At 48.3% G+C, this 12,458-nt stretch overlaps 1 protein-coding gene across 1 annotated transcript in view; it reads right to left on the bottom strand.

Moving 5' to 3' along the window:
• TRABD2A (TraB domain containing 2A) overlaps window positions 1-12,458 on the bottom strand; it is a 110,462-nt gene that overhangs the window by 32,420 nt on the left and 65,584 nt on the right. Inside the window, exons 3-4 of the mRNA XM_073346320.1 lie at window positions 6,211-6,357; window positions 1,021-1,195 (exon numbers count right to left, since the gene is read on the bottom strand). Of these exons, the coding sequence (XP_073202421.1) occupies window positions 1,021-1,195; window positions 6,211-6,357 (322 nt within the window). The remainder of the gene's footprint in view (window positions 1-1,020; window positions 1,196-6,210; window positions 6,358-12,458) is intronic.

Below are 12,458 nucleotides of genomic sequence, written 5' to 3'. Positions count from 1 at the left end.
GAAAAAGCAGGAATGCTTGTTTTCCTCTTCCAGTCTATGAATAAAAACTAGGTGTGAAAGTATGGTCTGTTAGTTCTAAAATCTTGAAGGATGTGGTGATCACAAACAGTTAGTTCAACACATTACCTACAGATAATAGTTTGTTTAATAAATCAGTTAATTTTAAATGCAAAATATGTTTTGGTAAACTTACACAGAATCTAGTATCCAGCATCATTAATGTAGTTTTAGTCAAGTAATTACAAAAATTGCAAATGCTGGTTTTGTGCATTTTTAGTTGAGTACCAATTTCCATGATTGACACAAATCATGAGTAGAAAATCAGTCATCTAGTAAATAAGAAAATTCACCATTTTCTGAGACTGTAAAAATAAATGTGTCTAGATCTATTTGCTAACCAGGAGGATACAGTATAAGTATCAGATTTAGTTCTATTTAGTTGTAAATCAGCATGTTTTAATGGTTACCAACCAATGAGAATCAATTGTTCCTTAGGAAAATAACTAAAAAGTACAAATGCAAAGCACAATTAAAATCAGTTATTTAAATCAAGGTTTCCTGCTTGCATCTTTAAATCTCGATTAAAATCAGGTGATTTAAATCACTTTGATTTGAATAAATCCACCCTGGCAAGGACTGTCCCTTATGCACATGTATATCACATAGCACAGGGGGCCCCAATCTCATTGGAAGTGTCTTGGCACTACTGATTGAACTAGATACCCATCAACCAACTAACTTTTCAGACTTAAGCTAGCATGAGGCCGTAAACTAAGTATGCAACTTCAACAACTCTGCCTACCTTAGTGAGCTTCAAAGAGTTCACATGTATCTTTAATTTGAATAATAGTCTACAGCTAAAGAACTATCTAAGGGAAGAGGATTTGTTATGCCTTTAAAGGGTCTGATCCTGCAGTGAGTTCTGCATGGGGATTCATAACAGAATCTGGGGCTTGAAAGCAGAGTTTGTAAAAATGCAGGAAGAAAGTAATCAAATTCAAGAGCTCGTCTAGCACATACCGGCTCCAAATGCAAAGAAGAAACTCTTGTCAGGGTACTCCTCCAGCAGGTCCTTCACTCTCTTTCCCATCCTCTCATTGCGCTTGTAGATCAGCTCCTGGCGGAAATAGCTGTCTATCTCTTGGGCAGTAATGCGCTCATGGGGTGGCAGGGTGGCGTTAATGAAATTTGGGACCTAGGCAAGAAAGAAAAATCTTTGTGGGAAATGACTTTATTCCACTGGTGTATTCCAAGGAGATGAAGATTGTCAAGGTCAGGCATCGAGGAGCCTGGCATTCCCCCTCACTCCCCACAAAAAACATGTACAGCAGGACAAAAACCCCTTCTCAATGAATTTTTAAAAATGCTCCAGTTCTCCAAGTATGTGATTTTACAACCTGAATTTGTTTTAGCTTGATACAAAGAAAACAGTCATTCTGGGTTTGTCATATTGTAGCTCTTGAATCCTACTTGTACAGCTAAAGGAAATCCGTATTTGTCATTTGCTATCTTTAGCTTCATACCTTTTCCCTAAACCCACCAAGTATTATAACATTAAGATCATAGGGACAGTGTCACATGAGCCATTTGCCTGCTGTCCCGCAAGCCGCGCTGGTTGGGGGAGAATAATAACCAAGCAGCTAGGGTTGGTCAAAAAATTTCAACGTTTTTCCCAAAAAGGGACAATTTTTTCATAAAGAACGTTCCCATTTTTCAACCAGCTCCATGTGCATCATTTACAAGGTAGTCCCCAGTCCTGATGTCATTACAGCATCCTTTAAACATTCGTTCTCAAATACCCCTCACACACGCACCCCAATAACCCCAAATCCACCTGTGGTTGCCTGCTGCAACCCCCCTCTCCCACAATCCTTTGCCATTCTTTGGGACCAAGGGGCACCAGTGCCCAAGGCCCCTGCAGTGGCAGGGAAATGATGAAGTGAGACATACCCGGATAATGCACTGGCACACTGCAGAGGAAGTTGAAAAACCCCTGAGGTCACGGTCAGCTGCACCTGGAGGGAAATTCCTTCCTGACCCCACCCCACACATTGTGATCAGTTTGACCCTGGGCATGTGAGCAAGAACCAGCCAGCCAAGTATCTGAGAGAGAGAATGCTCAGTACCACCTCAGAGCCCTAGCCTGCCCCATCCAACATCCCATTTCCAGCTGAGGCCAACCCTGATGCTTCAGAGGAAGGAGATTAAAAAACAAAACCGCCCAGATTCAAGGTGGCGAGAGGGGGAGTAAGTGCTGTAAGATTGAGGAGCTCCAGGAGGAAGACAGTGCCTTGCTCATTCCTTCCCCTCATTGGCTCCCACAGAATTTGGCAGGTTTTGTTTTTTTTTGTCGTTTCTCCGCCAATGGGGTGTGAGCACTTCCCAGATCATATCCAACTGGTTTGGAATTGCTGTTTTAACAGATTTAGACTATTAGGGCTGCAGGGAGGTCACTCTTTGACCTAGCTCACATAGAATCTGTCTCCGAGGTGAGCTTTATGAGGTGGAGAAAAAGGACTCTCGTGTAGGTAAAGAGCAACTTGTCCCTCAGAGACATGAGGCATGGTATCAACAGAGCAGTTCTCTCCTCGGGACGGGAAGTAAGGTTAATCGCCTGTAATCTGTAGTAATTGAATAAAATAAACTTGTCTAATCTGTATGGTCATCTGTGAAATGGGGATAATGATGCTCGCCTCCTTTGTTAAGTGCTTTGAGATCTGTGGAGGAAAATGCTAAAAAAGAACTAGGTGCTATTTATTATTATCGTTGCCAACAATTCACTCAGCTGCAAAGGCACCCCGAGGCGATGGTGAGGTGTGCACAACAACAAAGAGACAGTGACACACACACAAAGCTCAGTGCCAGGAGACTGGCACAATGGACTGAACATGACAGTAGCTTCAGCTCCGCAGCGCACCCCACTGAACGTGCTCTGCCACAGAGGGAAATGTTAGATCGGCAGGGAACCCCTCCCACCACTGAGCTCTCACTCAGCTCTGCTAGGTTGAGACCTACGTTTTCATTGACGTACATAAGGGGCTAGGCAGAACCTCACACTCAGAAGTAACAGAGGTCTAATGTCTGAGACCCAGCCACCACCCTGACAAGGCCAAATGATTCCTTATAGGGCGTTTTCTTGTCGTTTATAGTATCAGAGCACTGGGGATTCCATCACGCTGCTTGGGAGACTGTTCCCGCAACGGACTCTGCATGTCATCATACGTTTTTCCTGATATTCAATCTAAACCCAATCTTTCTTTGTTTCATCCCAGTTCTCCTACTTAGGCCTTGTCTGCACTACAGAGTTGTATGGCGTTAACTCCATCGCCGGAATGTGGATGCAGTTACGTACACACATACATATTATACCAATATAGCTATTCCCATATGGGAAGGGGAAGAGCTCTACTGGTATAAAACACTTTTATACACCCATACAAGTTGCATGCAGGATTGCACTGGTATCATTATTAACTAACAGACAGAGTTACACCCATGCAAAACCTGTACACAAATCAGGCCATATACACCCTTCTGCCCTCCTACATAATCTCTCCTCCCCTTGCGCTGACATGCTTTCAACACAATCCTCTTAGACACCTCTTTGCTGCCATGAGTCTCCACCAAATAACTAGGCTACAAAAAAGCACGGTTAAATGCAAAGCATGCTCCGTCCCAAGACAGCGATAGGAATATATATCAAAATGGCACATACTCTAGAAGTGCAAACAATCCAAGGAGCTCAAAGGGCTTGACAAAAATGAAGTAGCCAATCCATGAACCACTGTGAGGAGGTGACTGCCCTCCCCACCATAGGCGCCGACTTCTGCTGGCACCAGTGGATGCTCGACCCCCGACTGTCCCTGACCCCTCCCCAACTCTACCCCTGCCCCTCCCACCCCTACCCTGCCCCCGATTGCAACCCTTTCCCCAAAGTCCCCACCCCAACTCTGCCCCCTCCCTGCCCCTATTCCAACCCCTTCCCCAAATCCCCGCCCCGGCCCCACCTCTTCCCTGCCTCCTCCCCTGAGCGCGCCACGTTCCCGCTCCTCCCCCTTCCCTCCCAGAGCTTGTTAAGCTGCAAAACAGCTGTTTTGTGGAGGCAAGCACTGGGAGGAGAAGCGGGGACACAGCACGCTCAGGGAAGGAGGCAAAGGCGGAGGTAAGCTGGGGCAGGGCGGGGAGCTGCTGGTGAGTTCAGAGCACCCACCAATTTTTCCCCGTGGGTGCTCCAGCCCTGGAGCACCCACGGAGTCGACGTCTATGCTCCCCACTGCCAAGATGGGGGAAATACAGGCATTAAAATGCTTGTGATTTGTCCAGTGTTACATAGGTGCCAAAGTGAGGCTCACATGCATGTGTCACTATTCGCACCAAAAGCCTGGGCCTCCTCTCCACTGGGACTAAACTGACTCTTCCCTTATACAACCTAATGCCAAAGGGGCCTTTAAAAAATAAAAGTGACCTCTCGGAGCTTTGGTGCTAAAATTAAACAGTCAGACATCCTGTTTGTCTCAAAGAAAAGGCCAGGGAAGACTCCGCTGTCTACAGGCAACAAGCTAGAGTATAGGACAGAGCATGTTCTGGTCCTGGCTGGAGAGAAAAGCAGCCACTCAAGTCAGCCAGTTAGCAATCTTTACCCACATTTGCGAAGGGGCCTATCGAAGGAAAGGCAGTGTGAGCTAGCAGTTAGAGAAGCAGACCAGGAGTGAGAGGATCTTTGTCCTGTTCCTGACTGGCATAACCAGGATCAGCATCTGGCCCAATGTAAACCAGCTGTAATTCGAATGACATTTCTCCGGATCTAGAGCAGTGTTCTCACATGCAGAATCTGGCCCTCTGCCAACGACCTGCTGAGTCATCTTGGGCAAGTCCCACAGGGCCTGATTCTCCCAGGTGCTGAGAGCCCACAAGTGCAAATCAAATCCAGGGGAGATGGAAGTGTTCAGCACATTTGAAACGCAGGCCACGAATCTCTTGCTGTCTCATTCTCCCCGTCTGTAGGATGGGGGTGATCATTCTTAACTCATCACCAGGAAAGAACCTTATGGCCTGATTCTCCTCTCTATTGCACTGGTTCCACCGCCCCAGTGAGAGGCAACCTGACCCCTTGGTTCTAGGCTGAAGGGGCGATGTGTTAGATAAATAATTGCAACCTGCGGGAGGGAGAGCTCAGCAGAATACATGGCAGTGGAGCAGCAAAGGGGTGTTCAACCGTGGCAAAGCTGTGCAGCATAAAACAAACCACACAGCTTAGCATGCTAAAATTAGCAGTGTGGATGCTGCAGCTTGGGCAAGAGCTCGGGCTGTCGCGCCCACCCGAGCCCCTGGGTCTGAGCTCAGGTGGCTAGACCAAGTCTCCGCCAGAGCCACAAAATCCACGCAGCTATCTGAAGCAGCCTAGCTTGCACGGGTCTGTCACCCTGGGCTGGGAGGGTCACTCCCAGCTGCAGTGTAGACGTACCCTCTTAAGCCTGGTCGACACCAGAAGGTTTTGCTGGCATTGCTATGTCAATTAGGAGGGTGAAAGAAATCACACCCCTGACCAACACAGCTAAATCCCTACGGTATGTGCAGTTATACCAGCAACAATGTCCTTTTGCCAGCATAGCTAATTCTGTTTGGGGAAATGGTTTACAGTCTACTGGCAAAAGCACTCTTCTGACACTCTAAATTGTACTTCCACAAAGGGGAGGAGGACAGATATACCTGTATATCGAGCCTGGCAAAGCCTGTTAAGCATACAGCCCCTCCTCAGCACACCTATGCTAGGGAAGCCAGAGTTAACCCCTTGCATGCCGGGAGCCCCGGTGTTGCTGCTGTACCTGGTCACACTAACACTAGTTAGTATGCTTGGATTGGCTGGACTCCTGAGCAAAGCTTTTAACTCTCTCAAGTTGCAAGAAACGAAAGGTTCAAATTAACAGGAACAGAAACCCCCCCAAAATCCAAATCGGGGCAGCCTGACAAGAAGGCAGGCACAATCATTTGAAACATCCCCCCGCCCTTCATTTCTCCCCTTCCCGTTTCTACCACACTAAACAGAACAATAAGTGGTTCCACTTATTGGTAACAATTCTCAGACCTTTCCGGAGTGGAGGCAGCGCTGTCCGTTGAAGGACGCTGGCATGGCAGAAGGGCAGAATCAGGGGATTCTCTGGCAGTCAGGGACAGGTGGGAAATACCAGGGGGTGCAGCGGCAAGACTCACTTGAGAAGTGTCATGGCTGAAGATGATGGAGTTGAGGTCCCCACAGTTGTAATGCTCGATAAGGTCCTCGGTCGTATATGGGGTCTGGAGACTTCCTGCTCGGAGGCTCTCCTGCTGCAAGAGAGTCTGATTCAAAGCAAAGATCACCTGAGGGAGGGAGGAGGGAGGAAAAGACAGAGTTCCTCATAAGTGCTTAACTCACTGGCTGTGAAGATAAATATGAACAAGAATCTTCAACTCTACTCCCACTCCAAGTGTGGTAATCCACATGCTTCACCAACCTACCCTTCCTGCAGAGGTATAGCTATTTACACATCAGAAACAACAGAGTACACTGCCTTGTGGGGGCAGGGGAATCTATCCTGCCTCCCCTCCTGCTCACCCGAATACAAGAGGCTGTTGGGCTCAGGGGGAGATACAGGCTGTGGCATCTCTACACATCCCTGGGGGTTGCAATAGGATGAATGACTCAGTATCTGAATGAGATCAGGGCCAGGGTAAGGGCTAGCAGACCGAGGTGCGACCCACGGAGACAGAGCAGCGGGCAGCAAGCGGAAGGGTCAGCACCGCAGACTGAGGGATTGTTTGTTACCCAGCTATGCAACTTGGGGGGAGGGGGTGTCTTTCTAGATCCTGGGCTGTTCAAACAGCAGCTGAGGCCAAGAGCACCTGGTGAGAAGAGGACTACTGGTTCTTTTGGGTGCAGACCTTGCTGGAGTTACCCATGCCTTTACCATTCAAGACTAGACCTCTGTAGCACACTCTCTCTGCTTCAGGCTTCAGCTTGGGGCCATTCAGAAGCAGGAGTAAGAAGAAGTATTCTGCATTGAGCAGGGCTTCACTTAAATCCCAATTCAGGAAAGCACTTAAGGCTTGAGCCCAACTCTGTTCACTGACTTTGATGGGATGGAAACACATGCTTAGGCCTGGCCTACACTACAAGTTTATGTCAAATTTAGCAGCACTAAATGGAATTAACCCTGCACCCGTCCACACAACGAAGCCATTTTTTTCAACATAAAGGGCTCTTAAAATCGATTTCTGGACTCCTCCCCGATGAGGGGATTAGCGCTGAAATCGACATCGCCGTTTCGAATTAGGGTTAGTATGGACACAATTAGATTGTATTGGCCTCCAGGAGCTATCCCACAGTGCACCACTGTGACCGCTCTGGACAGCACTCTGAACTCGGATGCACTGGCCAGGTGTACAGGAAAAGCCCCGGGGAACTTTTGAATCTCATTTCCTGTTTGGCCAGGCGAGCTCATCAGCACAGGTGACCATGCAGAGCTCATCAGCACAGGTGACCATGCAGTCCCAGAATCGAAAAAGAGCTCCAGCATGGACCGAATGGGAGGTACTGGATCTGATCGCTGTGTGGGGAGAGGAATCCGTGCTATCAGAACTACGTTCCAAAAGACGAAATGCCAAAACATTTCAAAAAATCTCCGAGGCCATGAGGGCCAGAGGCTACAGCAGGGACGCAACACAGTGCCGCATGAAACTTAAGGAGCTCAGACACGCGTACCAGAAAACCAAAGAATCGAACGAATGCTCCTGGACAGAGCCCCAGACATGCTGCTTCTACGCTGAACTGCATGCAATTCTGGGGGGGTGGGGGGGTCACCACTACCCACCCCTGTCCGTGGACGCCGATGATGGGGTACTCTCCACCATGCTGACAGGGAAGATGATGATGAGGAGGAGAACGAGCTTGAGGAGAGCACACAGCACAACATTCTCCCCGACAGCCAGGATCTTTTTATCACCCTGACTGAAATACCCTCCCAACCCAACCAAGCCGGAGAAGGGACCTCTGGTGAGTGTACCTTTTTAAATACAATACATGTTTTAAAAGCAAGCGTGTTTAATGATTAATTTGCCCTAAGGACTTGGGATGCATTCGCGGCCAGTACAGCTACTGGAAAAGTCTGTTAACGTGTCTGGGGATGGAACGGAAATCCTCCAGGGACATCTCCATGAAGCTCTCCTGGAGATACTCTAAAAGCCTTTTCAGAAGGTTTCTGGGGAGAGCAGCCTTATTCCGTCCTCCATGGTAGGACACTTTACCACACCATGCTAGTAGCAAGTAATCTGGTATCATTGCATGACAAAGCCCGGCAGCGTATGGTCCTGGTGTTTGCTGGCATTCAAGCAACATCCATTCTTTATCTCCCTGTGTTATCCTCAGGAAAGTGATATTGTTCATGGTAACCTGGTTGAAATATGGGAGCTGTCTTTAATACAGATGTTTTCCTGAATTAGGGCCACAGAGAGCACATAACGACAGTGCCTATAATCTGCACTGGCTGCCTGACTGAGATTCAGGTGGTGGTTTTGGGCTATAGAAGCCCTAAATGGATTTGGCACCTGACAGACCCTCTATCTAAGCAGGATGATGCTATCTGCTCTGAACACAATGCATACACACTGGACAAGATAAAACAAACATTCACCTCTTCTGGAGGTTTGCCTTTATTGTTAAGGTAAACAAGAAAAGGTTGTTTTCAGCCTTACCTTGCTCCCAAGCTTGGTTGTTCCCTACGGTTCCCCCTACAAGACCTCTTTATCCCAGCCCCTACATCCCTCTGCCTCAGAGACACTCAGCCCTTTAAACTCATCTGCTGTACCCAATAGGAATGACCTGAGCTGACGTAAGAGCGAGTCAGCTAAAGACAAAAAGCCAGCATCCTCAGAACCTACCACGCTCCTGTAACATTCTTCCCTTTCCTCCCACATCAGGGCAGCTGCTATTAGCAGACCTGCTAAAGCTGACAGGCTCCCGGTTTAAAGGGGTGGGGCCTTTTCCCATGGGGACACATCAACTCTGGAGCTGGTCCCTTTGCAGTGAGAGAGGCTAGAATTGCTAGCGTCCAGGACATTCTGCAAAGCTCATCCTCTTTGCCATTGGAGCAGAAGGCGGGTTGAAGGAAGTGCCTGGCTAGATATGGGGAGAATTATTCCAGCCTGGGTGGCTTTGTGCCATTTGCTGTGTGGAATTTATTCTTGCTTGTTGTTTATTTCAGGTACTGCAAAAAGCACCTAGAGCTACTGGTGCTTTTCAACACATGAACAGAAGATATATAAAGATATAGATATAGAGATATAGATATCAAAATATTGGGTGTTTTATCACTTTTATTCTCCTTTTTTCCAAATAAAACAAATGTACCAAAATACCAAATTCATCAGAACACAAAGGAAGTAAAGAGGATTGGGATAAATATTAATATGGTTAATATCAAATCTACGGGATGTGCAAGGTGGTGAAGTGTAACCAGGGCCGGCTCTAGGATTTTTGCCACCCCAAGCAAAAAATTTTTTGGCCGCCCCAGCTTTTTTTTGTGCCCCTCCCCCAGCCCCGGCCCCAACTCTGCCCCTTCCCAACCCCTTCCCCAAATCCCCAGCTCCGCCTCCTCCCCCGGGAGTGCCGCATTTCCGCCCCCCCATGCTTCCTGCTGCTCCCCCCCGACAACCCCCTGCCCTAGCTCACCTCCGCTCCGCCTGCTCCCCTGAACATGCCACTGTTCCGCTTCTCCCCCCTCCCTCTCAGGAGGGGGAGAGGCAGCGCGTTCAGGGGAGCAGGCGGAGGGGAGGTGAGTGGGGGTGGGGGGAGCGCAAGAAGTAATGGGGGGGCAATAGAGGAACCGCTCCCTGCCCCAGCTAACCTCTGCTCCGCCGCCGCCTCCCCCACGTGCGCCGCCCCTCGGCTTCTCCTCCCTCCCTCCCTCCCAGGCTTGCCGCGCGAAACAGCAGTTTGGCGCACGGCAAGCCTGGAGGGAGGGAGGAGACGCGGAGCAGCAGAACAGAGGCGAGCTGGGGCAGCGGGGGCACATTTCTAGGGGCAGCATGGGCTTCTTTTGCTGGTGCCTAGAACCAGCCCTGAGTGTAACACCACCCAGAGAAAGAATTTGTCCAGCGCCTGACTTTGGCATAACCGTAATGTTATTCTGACCACTGCTGATCAGACTGCCCAGTATCATTTCACTACTTCCTGGTACTCCCTCATCTGTCTGTATCCATCTGTTGTCACTTGTCTTATACTTGGATTGTGAATTCTCTGGGGCTGGGTCTGTCTTTTTGTTTTGTGTTTGTACAGCTCCCACCACATTGGGGTCCTGGTTAAGGACTAGCAAGGTAATACAAATAATAATTTGAATCTTGTGTGATGAGTTTTGGTGTCTATACATACATGTATATAAACATATCCATGCATGCCACACAGAGATTGTTTTTTTACAAATGTGCCTGCCCAGAGGAAATTTTTTATCCATGTCCAACTATGGCAGTATGAAAATAGCGATCTCTGAATGCTATTTGACAGCAGTCTGCCTTTCGGATGGAAACAGATACCAGCATTGGTCCATGCAGCGCAATTACTCCCTCTTCAACAACTACCTTGGCTAAAATCCAATGAACAAAACCAGTGACCTCAGGTGGCCTTATTTCCTCCAAACTAGAGATCTCATGAGCACCATCAATGCCTCATAGGAGACATTAGTATTGTTTTTGTAAACTGTTTTGGACTGGTGACCTTTGATGGAAAATGTAAAGGTTTCCCCAACCAGTGCTCAGAGGTCCATGGATGCATATACCAAATGTCAAGATTATAAAACAATGGGAACATGGGATTTAATCATGTCAGTCTGTCCCTCCCCATTGTATGTGCCTGCCTTCTGATCAACAGATGAGAGTGCAGAGATTACAGAGCTATGTTCACACAATGTGAAATGATGTTGCCTTCATTACAACCAAACCTGACTGCCTACCCACAAAGAACCTTTTACTTCAGTGTATTAGTATATATAGACACAATCTGTTTCAATCTTCTCAAGACACAAAAAACAGCACTTAATGCCCACATTTTTCAGGTACCGCAGGAATTCTGTTTCTCACTCCAATAGCACCCCGCTAAGGGCATGTCTACCTGAGGAAGTTCAAGAAAGTTAAACCAGGTTAACTAAAGGAGTGAATTTAAAGTGCCTCAGGGTAGTTTACACTGCAGCCGTGGTGTGATTTGCAACTCGTGTAGACATATCTGCAGTAGCTGTATTCTAGCTAGCTTGCTAAAAATAGAAGTGAAGATGCTGTGGCACAGACTTTCTGTGTAAGCTGCACAAGCAAGCACATATCTGGTGGGGTTTGGGGGGTGGGAGACGGGGCATCTTCACTTCTATTTTTAGCAGGTTAGCTAGAGTATAACTACGGGTATGTCCACATGAGTTGCCATGCACACCCCTGGCTGCAATGTAGACGTACTCGTTGTTAAAATGCATTAAATCCCTCTGTGGATGCTCTCATTCAGAAGTTGCCTTAGCCCTGGTCTACACTAGGAGCTGAGGTCGAATTTAGCAGCGTTAAATCGATTTAACCCGTCCACACAACGAAGCCCTTTTTTCCAACGTAAAGGGCTCTTAAAATCGATTTCTTTACTCCACCCCCCACAAGGGGATTAGCGCTGCAACGGCCTTGCCAGGTCGCATTTGGGGTAGTGTGGACGCAATTTGACGGTATTGGCCTCCAGGAGCTATCCCAGAGTGCTCCATTGTGACCGCTCTGGACAGCACTCTCAACTCAGATGCACTGGCCAGGTAGACAGGAAAAGGCCCGCGAACTTTTGAATCTCATTTCCTGTTTGGCCAGCGTGGCAAGCTGCAGGTGAGTGCAGAGCTCATCAGCAGAGGTGACCATGATGGAGTCCCAGAATCGCAAAAGAGCTCCAGCATGGACCGAACGGGAGGTACCAGGATCTGATCGCTGTATGGGGAGAAGAATCCATGCTATCAGAACTACGTTCCAGTTTTGGAAATGCCAAAACCTTTGTCAAAATCTCCCAGGGCATGAAGGACAGATGCCATAACAGGGACGCGAAGCAGTTCCGTGTGAAACTTAAGAAGCTGAGGCAAGCCTACCAGAAAACCAGAGAGGCAGATGGCTGCTCCGGGTCAGAGCCCCAAACATGCTGCTTCTATGATGAGTTGCATGCCATTTTAGGGGGTTCAGCCACCACTACCCCAACCGTGTGCTTTGACTCTGTCAATGGAGAGGGAGGCAACATGGAAGCAGGTTTTGGGGACAAGGAAGATGAGGAGGAGGAGGTTGTAGATAGTTCGGAGCAAGCAAGCGGAGAAACCGGTTTTCCTGACAGCCAGGAACTGTTTCTCACCCTGGACCTGGAGCCAGTACCCCCCAAACCCACCCAAGGCTGCCTCCCAGACCCTCCAGGCGGAGAAGGGACCTCTGGTGAG

The sequence above is a fragment of the Lepidochelys kempii genome, chromosome 5 (genome assembly GCF_965140265.1).
Source record: "Lepidochelys kempii isolate rLepKem1 chromosome 5, rLepKem1.hap2, whole genome shotgun sequence".
NCBI classification, from domain to species: Eukaryota; Metazoa; Chordata; order Testudines; family Cheloniidae; genus Lepidochelys; species Lepidochelys kempii.
Note: the sequence above shows the minus strand (reverse complement) of the source record. Positions and strands in the feature narration are given on the sequence as shown.